Genomic DNA, 14,294 nt, shown 5'->3' with positions numbered 1-14,294 from the left:
TCCTTTTGTGACAGGCTTTTTTCACTTAGCATAATGTCTTCAAGTTTCATCTGTGCTGTAGCATTTGTCCAAATTTCCCCCCTTAAGCCTAAATAATACTCTATTGTATGGATATACTACATTTTGTTCATCTATTCACTGATGGACACTTGGGTTGTCCTTTTGGCTATTATGAATAATGCTGCTATGAATACGGGAGTACAGATATGTTTGAATTCCTCCTTTTATCTCTTTGGGGTAGCTACCCAGAAGTGGAATTGTTGGATCATATGGTAATTTTGTTTTTCATTTTTGAGGAACCACCATATTGTTACCCATAGTGTATATACCATTTTACATCAACACACAAAGGTTCCCATTTTTCAACATCTTCACCAATGCTTGTTTTCTGTTTCTTTTTGTTGTTGTTTTGTTTGTTTGTTTTCTTGTGTTTTGCTTTTTGATCATAGCCATTTTAATGGGTATGAAGGGGTATCCCATTGTGGTTTTTCTCTTCCAGTTTTATTGAGATATAATTGACATAAAGCACTGTATAAGTTTAAGGTGTACAGCATAATGATTTGATGTACATACATCATGAAATGATTAGCACAATTAGTTTAGTGAACATCCATCATATCATAGGTATAAAATAAAAGAAATAAAAGGAAAAAATTTTTTTCCTTGTGATGAGAACTCTTAAGATTTACTCTAACAACTTTCATATATAACATACAGCAGTGTCTTTTTAATTAATTAATTTATTTATTTATGTATTTTTGGCTGCGTTGGGTCTTGTTGCTGCGCACAGGCTTTCTCTAGTTGTGGCGAGTGGGGGCTACTCTTTGTTGTGGTGCATGGTCTTCTCATTGTGGTGGCTTCTCTTGCTGCGGACCACGGGCTGTAGGTGCGCGGGCTTCAGTAGTTGTGGCTTGTGAGCTCTAGAGCGCAGGCTCAGTAGTTGTGCACACAGGTTTAGTTGCTCTGCGGCATGTGGGATCTTCCTGGACCAGGGATCAAACCCGTGTCCCTCGCATTGGCAGGCAGATTCCCTTGCATTGGCAGGCAGATTCTTAACCACTGCACCACCAGGGAAGTCCCAGCAGTGTTAATTATATTACTTATGTTGCACATTACATCCCTAATAACCATTTATCTTATAACTAGAAGTTTTTACCCTTTGACTGCCTTCATCCAATTTGCCTTCCCCTCCCCGCCCCCACCTCTGGTTACCACAAATCTGATCTCTTTTTCTATGAGTCTGCTTGTTTTTGAAGTATAATTAACCTATAATACTACGTTAGTTCCTGATACACAGTATAGTGATCTGATATTTCTATACCTTTTTAAATGTATGGGAAATGATCAAGGTAAGTCTAGTTACCATATGTTGCCATACAAAGATATTACATATTACTATATTCCCCATACTGTATATTTCATACCCATGACTCATTTATAACTAGAAGTTTGTACTTCTTAATCTCCCTCACCTATTTCTTTCATCCCCCTTCCCTCTGGCAACCATCTGTTTGTTCTCTCTACCTATGACTCTATTTCTGTTGTGTTTGTTTTGCTTTTTAGATTCCATATATAAGTGAAATCATACAGTATTTGTGTTTGTCTGACTTACTTCACTTAGCACAGTGCCCTGTAAGTCCATCCATGTTGTTGCAAATGGCAAGATTTCATTCTTTTTATGGCTGAGTAATGTTCCATTGTGTGTATATATATACAATATCATATCATTTATCCGTTCATCTATCAGTGGGCACTTAGGTTGCTTCCATATTTTGGCTATTGTAAATAATGCTGCTATAAACATTGGGATGCATGTATCTTTTCATACTAGTGTCTTCATTTTCTTTGGGTATATACCCAGGAGTGGAATTACCGTATCATATGGTAGCTCTGTTTTTAATTTTTTTGAGGAACCTCCATACTCTTTTCCACAGTGGCTGCACCATGTTACATTCCCACCAGCAGTGCACGAGGATTCCCTTTTCTCCACACCCTCGCCAGCACTTTTTTTTTTTTTTTTTTTTTTTTTTTTTTTGTGGTACGCGGGCCTCTCACTGTTGTGGCCTCTCCCGTTGCGGAGCAACAGGCTCCGGACGCGCAGGCTCAGCGGCCATGGCTCACGGGCACAGCCGCTCCGCGGTATGTGGGATCTTCCTGGACCAGGGCACGAACCCGTGTCCCCTGCATCGGCAGGCGGACTCTCAACCACTGCGCCACCAGGGAAGCCCTGTTGTATTTTTAATAATAGTCATTGTGACAGGTGTGAGGTGATATCTCATTGTGGTTTTGATTTGCAATTTCCTTGATGATTGGTGACGCTGAGCATCTTTTCATGTGCCTGTTGGCCATCTGTATGTCTTCTTTGGGAAAATATCTATTCAGTTCCTCTGCCCACTTTTTTTTTTTTTTGTGGTATGCGGGCCTCTCACTGTTGTGGCCTCTCCCGTTGCGGAGCAACAGGCTCCGGACACGCAGTCTCAGCGGCCATGGCTCACGGGCACAGCCGCTCCGCACATGTGGGATCTTCCCGGACCGGGGCACGAACCCGTGTCCCCTGCATCGGCAGGCGGACTCTCAACCACTGCGCCACCAGGGAAGCCCCCTCTGCCCATTTTTAATCAGGGTTTTTTTTTTTTTTTGGATGCTGAGTTATATGAGTTGTATATTTTGGATATTAACCCCATATCAGATATATCATTTGCAAATATCTTTGTCCATCCAGTAGGCAGCCCTTTTCATTTTGTTGGTAGTTTTCTTTGCTATGCAGAAAGCTTTTTCATTTTCTATAGTACCATTGTTTATTTTTGTTTGCCTTACCTGAGGAGACCTATCCAAAAAAAATATTACTAAGACTGGTGTCTGTGTTTTCTTCCAGAAGTTTTATGGTTTCAGGTTTTATATTTAAGTCTTTAATCCATTTTGAGTTTATTTTTGTATATGGTTTGAGAAAGTAGTACAGTTTGATTCTTTTGTATGTAAACTGTCCAGTTTTCCCAACACCATATTTTGAAGAGGCTGTCTTTTCCCCATTGTATAGTCTCGCCTCCTTTGTCGTAGATTCATTGACTCTTTGTAGTCTTCCATTAGATATTTTTCATATGAGGAAGGTGAGATCAAAGTTCCTAAGTGGCCAGGTAAACATGGGACTAGGGGTTTACACTCTGTTAGGTGTCAAACTTGAATCATTAGCAAAATCCAGAGCCATACAGTAAATATGACCAGATTGGTAGCTCTTCCTAATGAGTGGCAGCTAATCTTAGTTTGGGACCAAGAGGATGCTCTCAAAGCAGAGAAGACCCAGAACAGTGATTAGCATCTTCTGGGTTAAAGCCTCCTAAGAAAACCTTGTAATTAGGAAACTCATCCCTTAAAGGGGAGACGGCTCCTGAGGACTCCTCCAAGGGCTCCAAGTTAAAGACTTCTGACCTAGAAGCAATTGCTACACCTATCATACCCTTAACTCAATGTAAGGTTAATGTTCTTTATAGCAAAACTGCTTTTAAAAATAAGCCAGACACAGGGGACTTCCCTGGAGGTCCAGTGGTTAAGACTCTGCCTTTCCAATGCAGGGGGTGCAGGTCCGATCCCTGGTTGGGGGAACTGGATCCCACATGCCACGCGGTGCGGCCAAAAAAAAAAAAAAAGCCGGACACAAAAGGACAAATACTGTATGATTCCACATACATGAGGGACCTGGAGTGGTCAAATTCATAGAGACAGGAAGTAAAAGGGTGGTTGCCAGAGGCTGGGAGGGAGATGGGAATGGGGAGTTGTTTAATGGGTACAGAATTTTGGTTTGAAATGATGATAAAGCTCTGGAGACAGATGGTGGTGGTGGCGAAGTAATGCTACTGAATTGTCTACTTCGTGGTGAAAAAGGGTAAATTTTATGGGATGTATGTTTCACCACATGCACAAACTGCATTTAAGGTCCATCCTGAGCAATAGTTCAATGCTTCTCTCCTTTGATCTCTCCTCTGAGGGAGCCTCAAGTCTGACAGAGCAAATTCTAATCCACAGAAGATGTGAAGGAGTCAATTGTGCAGGAATAATGTGCTGAGAGCCTGGAGGTATAACAGTGTCTCTTCTCCCCTGAAGGAAGAAGAAACTGGCACAACCTTACCAGCCCGGGACCAAGGTCACGAATTCTTAAAGCACTTAACAAACACATACCAAAGCTCCACAACTCCTAAATCAGGGACCAGACCCAAAAAGTCACCTCTTTAAGAACCCCTTCCCCTTGGTGTACTACAGGTATAAAGCTTTTAAAATTTGAATGATAATAAAAATTTCCACACTTTCACCTCCATCTGTCAAAAATGCAGTTAAACCACTCGTACCTTAAAGCCATGTGGAATCCATCTCCTAAGAACATGTGGTTTAGTGGTTACCTTTCAGGATCTTCAAGGAAGATCTTCAGAGTGGGATGGTCTATAGCTACCTAGACAAACTTTGAGTTGCAGTTTAACCAGTATTTCTTATATTTATTTGACGGTGGGCCCCCTTCCCTTTTCCTTGTCATGTAATGCCTGTTAATATAGAACATTCTTCAAGGAGAGCTGGGTGGGCAGTGGTCAAAGGGAGAGAGTGACTGGGATGGGAAAGACCTAGAAACACAGTACTAGGTGGCGTGGGAATGGATGTGGGGTATGCTTAAAGGAGGGTTGGACTCAATTTGTATGATGTGAGTGTAGAGATTAAATCAAGTTATATTTTGCTCTAAAGCGTCACACGGAAATGTCATGCCCAAAGCACGGTCTTTGCTGGTCCTTGACAGGTAAGGAGGAAAGACGTGTGGGTGTCCATCCAAAATATGGCTGGAAGGCAGTTCGTGGTCTCACAAGCTTCTCATCCAGTTGTGAGAACAAATCTATGATTCAGTGGACACTGGGCTTTCCAGTCAGTATCTCATCTCCTTTTGGGGTGACTCCGCCAGCTGCTGAGGGCTGTGTTGGGGGGATGGGATCCTCTAAGGGTTCTGCTCTCCCACATGGAAATGGAGGGGACCTGGGAGATGCCTCTCAACTCCCTCTTTTGTTCATCAGCTCAGAACCTCCTAGTTGGGCACATCTTTGGCTAAGCAGAATCTCATTCTCTGAGGACCTTGAATCTGAGACCCAGGCATTGAGCCCAGAAGAAACAGAGAACTGGGAAGTGTTTGCTTCAGCGGCAAGGCTTTACACTCAGTGGAATGGATGTCCTCAGTGGTTGTCTGCTTCCTGCTTCTCCAAGGCTGCCCTTTGGACCTATACATTCTCCCATATTCCTCCCATAGACTGTCTTATATATAGAGAGATATATATCTTGGCTGCGCCACGCGGCTTTCAGGATCTTAGTTCCCTGACCAGGGATTGAACCCCGGCCACGGCAGTGAAAACGCTGAGTCCTAACCACTGGATCACCAGGGAATTCCCTAGATTGTCTTTTTTAAAGTAGCTATAGTTAGTTTCTGTTGCTTGCAGCTGGAAGAATCTTAACTGACACACATGAAGAGTGAAAAACTAAACCATAACTAGTTATTATTTAAATCCAAAAGCTCTATTACGTCTCATTCTGTCAAGTTCGTGTATAAAATTTGAATTTTTAAGTTAAAAATATGCAAAAAATATATAAATTATATATCAAATATATTACTAGTGTATATATAATATCTTATCTATTATATATAAATATACTTTAAAAAATGAAAGACAAAACAAAGAATGGGAAAAAAGGTAATTCTTCCACTCCAGCACAACTTTTTTTTTTTTGCCACACCACGAGCCATGTGAGATCTTAGTTCCCCGACCAGGGTCCCCAGCACAACTAGTTTTATGTTTGCAGTTTCCCTTCCAGTTTGAGTCAACATACCCCTCCCTTTTTTTTTTTAACCTGATTCGGATCAGATTTTTTCAACATTTTAAAACATCACTTTTTCCCCCTATCAGAGGGGAAGGCAGAAGGTGAGGTGGCTTACAAAAATACTTCTTTGAGAGAAAAACATTTTAATTAAAAAAACTTTGGGGCTTCCCTGGTGGCGCAGTGGTTGAGAGTCCGCCTGCCGATGCAGGGGACACGGGTTCGTGCCCCGGTCCGGGAAGATCCCACGTGCCGCGGAGGGGCTGGGCCCGTGAGCCATGGCCGCTGAGACTGCGTGTCCGGAGCCTGTGCTCCGCAACGGGAGACGCCACAACAGTGAGAGGCCCGCGTACCGCAAAAAAAAAAAAAAAAAAAAAAAAAGTTTGAAGCCCTGTCAAGGTTAGTCACTGTTGCCCAAATGGTCTGGCCTTGCTGGCTCTTAACTGTTAGCCTCTTTTCTCTCAGCTATTCTTTACTAAAATTGCACAGCAAAGGAGTATTTATAGTTTAAAGATACTGATACCAACTTGTCTAGCAGGGTTTTAAATACAGGAGTTATTTGCCTATTGTACATGGTTTGGGTGCAAAGAGATGGTGTTAGTCACCTTCTGGCTGGATGCCCGCGTGCTTGGACTAGGGATGTTGCAGTGACTGGCAGAGAAACAGACAGGAAGGAAGGAATAACTGGCTCTGTCAATTTCACGATGTAAAAGCTAAACGGAAAAACTCTGACCCTCATGCATTTACCCCCAATTTGTTATATACCGTAGAAGAAATGTCAGTCTCTTGGTTAACCACGTACGATCCATAATTCATCTGCTGTTTTTCTGAAACGTGGAGTGACTGTTTAACCATAATAGCACGTGACCCTTTAGGCATAGCAGAGAAGATAACTGGACTTGAACTCGCAAGCTCTGGACTCCAGACCTGGCTCCTTTTCTAAATCCTCTGCTCTCTTTGTGCCTCACCCGTCAATTCTTCTCGTTCCTTTGGTCTTCAGGTTTTCATCTGTGAAATAAGGATTACATAAGTTAATAGTCATATAATGTTTGCATGTATTTTATTTTACATGAGACTCATGACCTGAGAAGTAGGTGAGGCAAAAATGATCAATTTCCAAGTAAAGAAGCTGGAACTCACAAGGTTATCTAATTTGTCTTGCATCTTTTAGTAAGGGACAGAGCAGGGCCTCAGGTACCACCTGACCGCAGAGCAGCTTGCTTCTTCCGGAACAAGTGATCTGAGGGTGTGTGCATGGGAGAGAAAAAGAGAGAGTGCCCAAGACAGAAGTCACAGACCTTTATAACCTAATCTCAGAAGGGATATAGCATCCCTCCTGCCATCTGCTATTGGTTGTACAAACGAACCCTCACAGAAAGTGGGAGGGGCTACACAGGTGTGTGCGACCAGGAGACAGGGATCACTGGATGCCACCTTGGAGGCTGGCTACCACGCTCTGCCACGCCACCATGTGTTCGCATTTTAAAAGACCTCATTTAGGTGATAGCCTAGAGCCCGTGAAGTCTCAGCAAAGAAATAGAAGAGATGAAGGAGAACCAAATGGAAATTTTAGAACTGAAAAATACGATAACTGAAACTAAAACTTTACTGGATGGGCTCAACAGCAGAATGGAGGAGACAGAGGAAAGAACCGGGCTACCTGAAGAGAGAACATTAGAAGGAAGCACCTAGATCCAACTACCAGTTTACAGGAAATCCAGAGGACAGAGGAAAATGTGAAGCTGCACTTCAGATATGCCCTCGGCGAAATCCAGGCTGGAAGAAACTCTGCAGGACAGACAGCTCAGTTTCCTCATTTAATAAATTTCAAATAAAAAATTGCACATTGAGGGAACCTATAAAAGACATATTGACCAGCTGGAATGTGTATTTGTATTATTTGTATTCTGATTACAACAAATGTAAAAATAAAACACATTGGACATTTGAGACATTGGAAACTTGAACATTGAATTGAGGTTTGATATTAAATAATTGTTAATTTTTTTAGGTTTAATATTAGGGTTATGTTAATTTAAAATGTCATTTTAAAGAGATATGTACTGAATGATTACAGATGCAATGATGTTTGGAATTTGTTTCAAAGTAATATGGGATAAGGAAGTAGAAAAGAAATATATTTTGTGCATCTGACAATGTGGTGATGGCTGGTGATGGGTCCATGGTAGAGGTAGTTATTATACTATTCTGGGTTTTTTTTTCCCTGTGTGGATATTTGAAGTTCTCCATAATTAAAAGTTAAAAAGAAACGCTTATGTCCTCTTACTCCAGGGGGCTGATCATCTGACCCTTCCCCTGGCAGTAAATTGGAAGTTTTCTCAATTGGGTAAAAAAGGTCTTTGTACTAGAATACATTGGGCAATGTTGAAAGCAGATTTATCGTGCTGAATGCAGGGGAATTAAATAAATTACATAGGGAACAGTGAGCACCCCCTCATCCCCACACCCCACTGGGTAAATGGAATGCTCTCAGCCAGGTGTAGATCCTCCAAGTAGGAGACTAGAAGATCCTTCTCTGGGAAATCTGACCACCCGAGAGAAAAGACCTAAAGACACTGGTGTTGTGGGCTCCACAAGGAAACAACCAGTCAGATTATCCCAGGGTCTCAGAGCTTCCGATCAGCTTTTTAGCACCTCACTCTTAAATGAACAGGCCAAGGGCCACCAGGAATCATCAAACATTTGAGGAAGGTCTTTGACATAATAGAGGCAAAACAAATAGCACTGGTGGGAGATTTGGAAGAAAAGTCATACAAAGAAAAAATATTAAACAATCCTGGTATCATTAGTATACTCAAGAGATTAGCTATTGCTTCCAAGAAGCAAAAATAGGATGCTGTTTAAAAAAAACCCAAGAACAAAAAGTACTCTTAGAAATTAAAAATACGTAGTAGAAATGAAAAACTCAACAGTAGGGTTGGAAGATGAAGTTGAGGAAATCTCTCATAAAGTAGGGCAAAATGATGAAGATAAAAAAGGTTATCTAAATCTTGGAATCCAGGAGGTCCAAAATCTGAGTAGAGCTATTCCAGAAGTAGAGAATGAAAAAATAGAGAAGAAAATTATCACAGAAATAATTCGAGTATTTCCCAAAGCAGAAGGAAACATTTCCAAACTGAAAGGATCCAGCAAGGGGTCCAGAAAAATGCATGAAAATTCACCGATGCCTAAAGCACATCACTGTGAAATTTCAAAACTCTGGTAAAAGAAAAGATCCTACAAATTTCCAGAGAGTAAAAATAAATCATGTATAAAAGATCAAGAATCAGAATGACTTTCTTCTTACTCAGCTGCTGGTCATGAAACCTTTTATCAGACCCAGTCAGCTAATCTATTCATGGGAGAATCCTAATGGGAACGCATAGATGTATATATATAAGAAATCTGAACCAACTGTTCAGAAAAATTAACCCAGGCTCCTGTTGTTAAATTTGCATGATCAAGCACAAGAAGAAAATCAGCATGATGAAACAGAAAGGCCAAGGTGAATGAAACAACAACTTTCGCTCAAAGACATATAATTCAGAGAAGGTAGGGGGAATTAAATCTCTAATTTATATTCTCAACAGATTTGAGAACTAGATATTGCAACCATAAAACAAGAAGATTGTGTGAACCAGGAGCAATCTGAGAAATTGAATGATTGCCAGGAAAAAAAATCCAAGAGAGTGGTTTGAAGATAAAGATAAGGAAATCTTTCAGACTACTGACCAGAAAGTTACAGAGAGATGAAAAAGTTGGGAGAAAAATAAGAGACAGGATCGATTCAGGAGGCCCATCATCTGAGTACATGGAGTTCCAAAAAAAAAAAAAGACAAAGGAGAAAACACAGGGAAAGACATTACCAGAGATATCATGAAAGAAAACTTATCAGAATTGAAGGAATCTCTAGGTTGAAGGGCTCACTGGATGCCAAGCAGAATAAATAAGAAAAAGACCAATACCTACATTCAATGCTGTGAAATTTCAGAACGCCAAGAATAAACAGAAGATCTTTGTGTGTGGGGGGAGGGGGCAGAGAATCATAACATTTAACAATTATTAAAAATTAGGGGAATTTTTATTGTTTATAAAGTCCTGGTCATTACCTGCACATTCAGTTAAATAAATACACTTAGGAAACCAAAATCCCTCTCTGGAAGCTTGCAGGTTTAGACACAAATGCCCCTAGATTAAGAACAATCACAGGACACCTTAACAGAGTATTTTTATAGACATGTTCCATACCAGTAATGCTGATAATAACAGTATGTTATTGGTATTATATCTATTTTATAGATGAAGAAGTTGAAGTTCAGAGATTTAAGGGAATCACCCAGGATCCCACAGCCAGCAAACAAGGGAATATTTAAACCCACTCTGCTGATACCAAGTCTAATCCAGCTCATCTGCCTAACGTGGTGATTGCCAGGGACTTAATTGCTCTGGGGTTTATCCTGGTTCTTACATGCCTTGGGTTTTTAGTTCTCCACGCATTTTGAGGGAAGGAAGCTCTGATGATTGTTAAACAATTCATGGCAAGTCTCTAGTTTTGAGGAAAGGTGGGGAAAGAAATGTTGGGGTGATCAAGAAATTAGAATCCAAAGGAGGCTAGAAAGTGATTTTCATGGGACTTCTCTAGAAGGATTTCTGAGGAGCATAGCCACCCTAATAACCCTGGTAGACTGTAGACATGGGCTTTCTCTTTGACCATGGCCATAAATCTGCCTTCTGAACTAAAAATACTCTTCTATCTAAATCCGAGGAGTGGGAATTCCCTGGCGATCCAGTGGTTAAAACTTGGCTCTTTCACTGCTGAGGGCCCGGGTTCAATACCTGGTCAGGGAACTAAGATCCCGCAAGCTGTGTGCGGCAAAACGAACAAACAAAAAAACCAAAACAGCAACAACAACAAAAAAAAACGCGGGAGTTTTCTCATCTGAGTGATCAGGGGCCAAAGCAGCAACTCTTTCTTTGAACTTCCAGACCAGGTCTTCCCAGTAGAAGAGAAATAGCTCTTTGGCAAAACAATCTAGTGCTACCCAAATACCATATTCTAGGCCAATGGCAGGTTCATAGCTTTCCTAAGTCATTCACTGTTGGCGCCGATCCCCTCTCACCCTCTTATCCCACCCACTTAGATACGAAGTATTCTGCAAAAGATTGCATTCAGGGGATGGAAACTCCTTCAGGGAAATGATGTGTCAGCCAGATGAGTTCCATGAAACATCTCTAATGATACTTAGCCTCACCCTTTTTCCAACACAAGCTTCTCCTAAGACCAGCCCATTAGTATCAAAACATTCCATCCGGATGCAATGTGGTTTATTTAGGATAACATTCAAGTCTCTTAATTTTCATCCATGAGTTGAGAATCTAACCGGAATCCGTAAATTCAACTGCAGTAAGGGCAGTCTGTTTTCTTTGCAGCGAGTACTTTCCAGAGCGAACATCAAACTGTTTTCCCACTTGATTCCAAGGACTCTCACTTTTAAAAGAGAAGTATGACAGCCTTGTCCTGTGCTCAGTTAAGACATCACGGACTTTGCTCTCTGAGCAAATTGCAACGTCTACATTGATTATACCTCTAAGTGACAACCTGAGATGAAAATTCACGGCAGAAATAGACGTGGCTTGTTGAGAAAGCTGCTCAAGACTTTTAAAAAGAAGCAAATGTTGGGGGGCTGCCTTATGAGAAATAAAGTTACCAGCCATACCTCCCAAGTATACTTATTTATTTTTTTAGCGGTACGTGGGCCTCTCGCTGTTGTGGCATCTCCCGTTGCAGAGCACAGGCTCCGGACGCGCTGGCTCAGCGGCCATGGCTCACGGGCCCAGCCGCTCCGCGGCACGTGGGATCTTTCCGGACCAGGGCATGAACTCGTGTTCCCTGCATCGGCAGGCGGACTCTCAACCACTGCGCCACCAGGGAAGCCCTCCAGTTTGTTTTAAATCACGGACTTCCTTTCTTCTTGTTAGGCTGTCTCCATCTTCCCATGAGTCAGTGTGTGCTTGGGGAATCAAAAAGCGAGCTCTAAATTATTTGTATCCGTTTAATCAAATAAGAGGGAATGTTAATCTGTGGCTCTCCTTCCCCCTTGTGTTCCTGAGGCAGACATTAGGCTTTTGGGGGCTGTTCAGTTCTCTTCCTATGAGGGAGAAAGAACCTACTGTGTATAGTTTGGGCAGGAGGCAGCACTCCAGTTCCCACTATGCAGGTAAAAGGGGCTTCGTTTTTCCTTCTCACTGTCCCCAGACAGCCAGGCTTTAAACTCAACCAGCTGGGAACTCCTTCTAGAGCTTATAATCTTTTAAAAAAATTTTTTATTGGAGTATGGTTGATTTACAATGTTATGTTAGTTTCAGGTGTGCAGCAAAGTGAATCAATTATACACATACATATATCTACTCGTTTTAAGATTCTTTTCCCATATAGGCCATTATGGAGTATTGAGTAGAGTTCCCTGTGCTATACAGTAGGTCCTTATTAGTTATCTATTTTACATATAGTAGTGTGTATATTTCAATCCTAATCTCCCAATTTATCCCTCCCCCCGGTAACCATACGTTTGTTTTCTGCATCTGTTACTCTCTTAGAGCTTATATTCTTGAGAGATAAGGACAGATGGCATTAATTCCTAGGGGATCAGGGGTGGCATCCTGGCCACACTGTTTCTGATAAAAGAATCTGCTTCTTGGCTGTTCAGATGTGTTGATCATGGCCCATTGTTTAATCACATTGTTTATAGAGCTACTCTATAAACAAAATTACCTTTTTAAATGAATAATAGCAGTTCAATTATTTTCTCATTTTCACTCATGACCTTACCTGTTTCTGAACACGGACTGTGGGGTTCAGCTATGATCTTTAAAGAAAGACTTTGGAATTATTTTTCCGCAGTTGCCCCTAATTACTTGGCTGCATCTATTTGAAGAAATAATCTATATCTCAAATAATTCCACAGCCATAAAACAACTACACACCTATCAGGATGGCTAAAAGGAAAAATAACACCACCAAATGCTGGCAAGAATGCAGAGGAGCATTGCTGGTAGGTACGTGAAATGCTACAGCCACTCTGGAAAAGAGTTTGGTAGTTTCTTATAAAACTGAACATGTAATTTCTTTATCACTCAGCAATTATACTCTAGGATAGCTATCCCAGAGAAATGAAAACTTCTGTTCACATAAATACCTGTACACAAATGTCCATAGTAGTTTATTTGTAATAGCCAAAAATTGGAGTTAGCTCAGGTGTCCTTCAAAGGATGATTGGTTAAACAAACGGTGATACATCCATACTGTAGAACACTACATAGTAATAAAAAGGAGGGAACTATTGATACATGTAACTACCTGGATGACCCTCCAGGGAATTATGCTGCATGAGAAAAAACTATCCCTGAAGATTACATTCTATATGATTCCATTTAGGTAACGTTCTAAAATTGACAACATTTAAAAATGGAGGACAGGGGCTTCCCTGGTGGCGCAGTGGTTGGGAGTCCGCCTGCTGATGCGGGGGACGCGGGTTCGTGCCCCGGTCCGGGAGGATCCCACGTGCCGCGGAGCGGCTGGGCCTGAGAGCCATGGCCGCTGGGCCTGCGCGTCCGGAGCCTGTGCTCCGCAACAGGAGAGGCCACAGCAGTGAGAGGCCCGCGTACCGCAAAAAAAAAAAAAAAAAAAAAAAAAAAAAATGGAGGACAGATTACTGGTTACCAGGTGTTGAGAGTGGGACAAAAGGTGTGGGTACAAAAGGGCAACATGAGGGATCCATGTGGCATTGGAACTGTTCAGTATTTTGACCATGGTGGTGGATACTTGAACCTACACATGTTAAAACTGTATAAAATTTAATACACACACACACATCAGTATAAGTAAAACTGGGAAAATCTAAATATCACTGGATTTTATCAATGTCAGTACCCTGTTTGTGATATTATATTGAATACTACGAGTTTGCAAAATGTTACCATCAGGGGAAACTGGCAAAGTGTCCAAAGGATCTCTCTGTATTATTTCTTACAACTGCATGTGAATCTACAATTATCTCAATAAAAATTTCAATTAGAAAAAACAAGTAAAAAACCTTACCAATGATAATAATGTACTAAGACTTGCATCAAGTTTAGGTTGTAATTTAGAGAAAGATCCTAAAGGCTTCTGGGCGTAAAAGAATAAATAAATGTGCTAATTAAACATGATTTTATACACCCTGTTGTTTTAAAAATCTGATGTTTAGGTGAAAAGTAAAAGAATACTAGATGCCAGATCTACGAAAGACCTTAAAGTCCAGTCTGATCTAGCCACTGGCCTCAGAGGCAACAGCTCAGGTCCAGACGTGTCCTCAAGAGGCTTTTTTTTTTTTTTTTTTTTTTGCGGTACGCGGGCCTCTCACTGTTGTGGCCTCTCCCGCTGCGGAGCACAGGCTCCGGACGCGCAGGCTCAGCGG

The 14,294-nt window shown here is 41.4% G+C and overlaps 1 protein-coding gene across 4 annotated transcripts in view; it reads left to right on the top strand.

Annotated features, from left to right (window-relative positions):
* The window catches only part of KPNA7 (karyopherin subunit alpha 7), a 130,465-nt gene extending 118,915 nt beyond the window's left edge, over window positions 1-11,550 (top strand). For 3 of the 4 annotated variants that reach the window (XM_060284228.2, XM_060284229.2, XM_030846059.3), the window contains 2 exons: window positions 4,099-4,254; window positions 11,269-11,360. In XM_060284228.2, the coding sequence (XP_060140211.1) occupies window positions 4,099-4,227 (129 nt within the window). In that variant the 3' untranslated portion in view covers window positions 4,228-4,254; window positions 11,269-11,360. Of the gene's footprint in view, window positions 1-4,098; window positions 4,255-11,268 lie in introns of all 4 variants that reach the window. The other variant, XM_060284230.1, reaches the window with a different exon arrangement.
* Window positions 11,551-14,294: the final 2,744 nt, after the last annotated feature.

The sequence above is a fragment of the Globicephala melas genome, chromosome 15 (assembly GCF_963455315.2).
Source record: "Globicephala melas chromosome 15, mGloMel1.2, whole genome shotgun sequence".
Taxonomy (NCBI): Eukaryota; Metazoa; Chordata; class Mammalia; order Artiodactyla; family Delphinidae; genus Globicephala; species Globicephala melas.
Note: the sequence above shows the minus strand (reverse complement) of the source record. Positions and strands in the feature narration are given on the sequence as shown.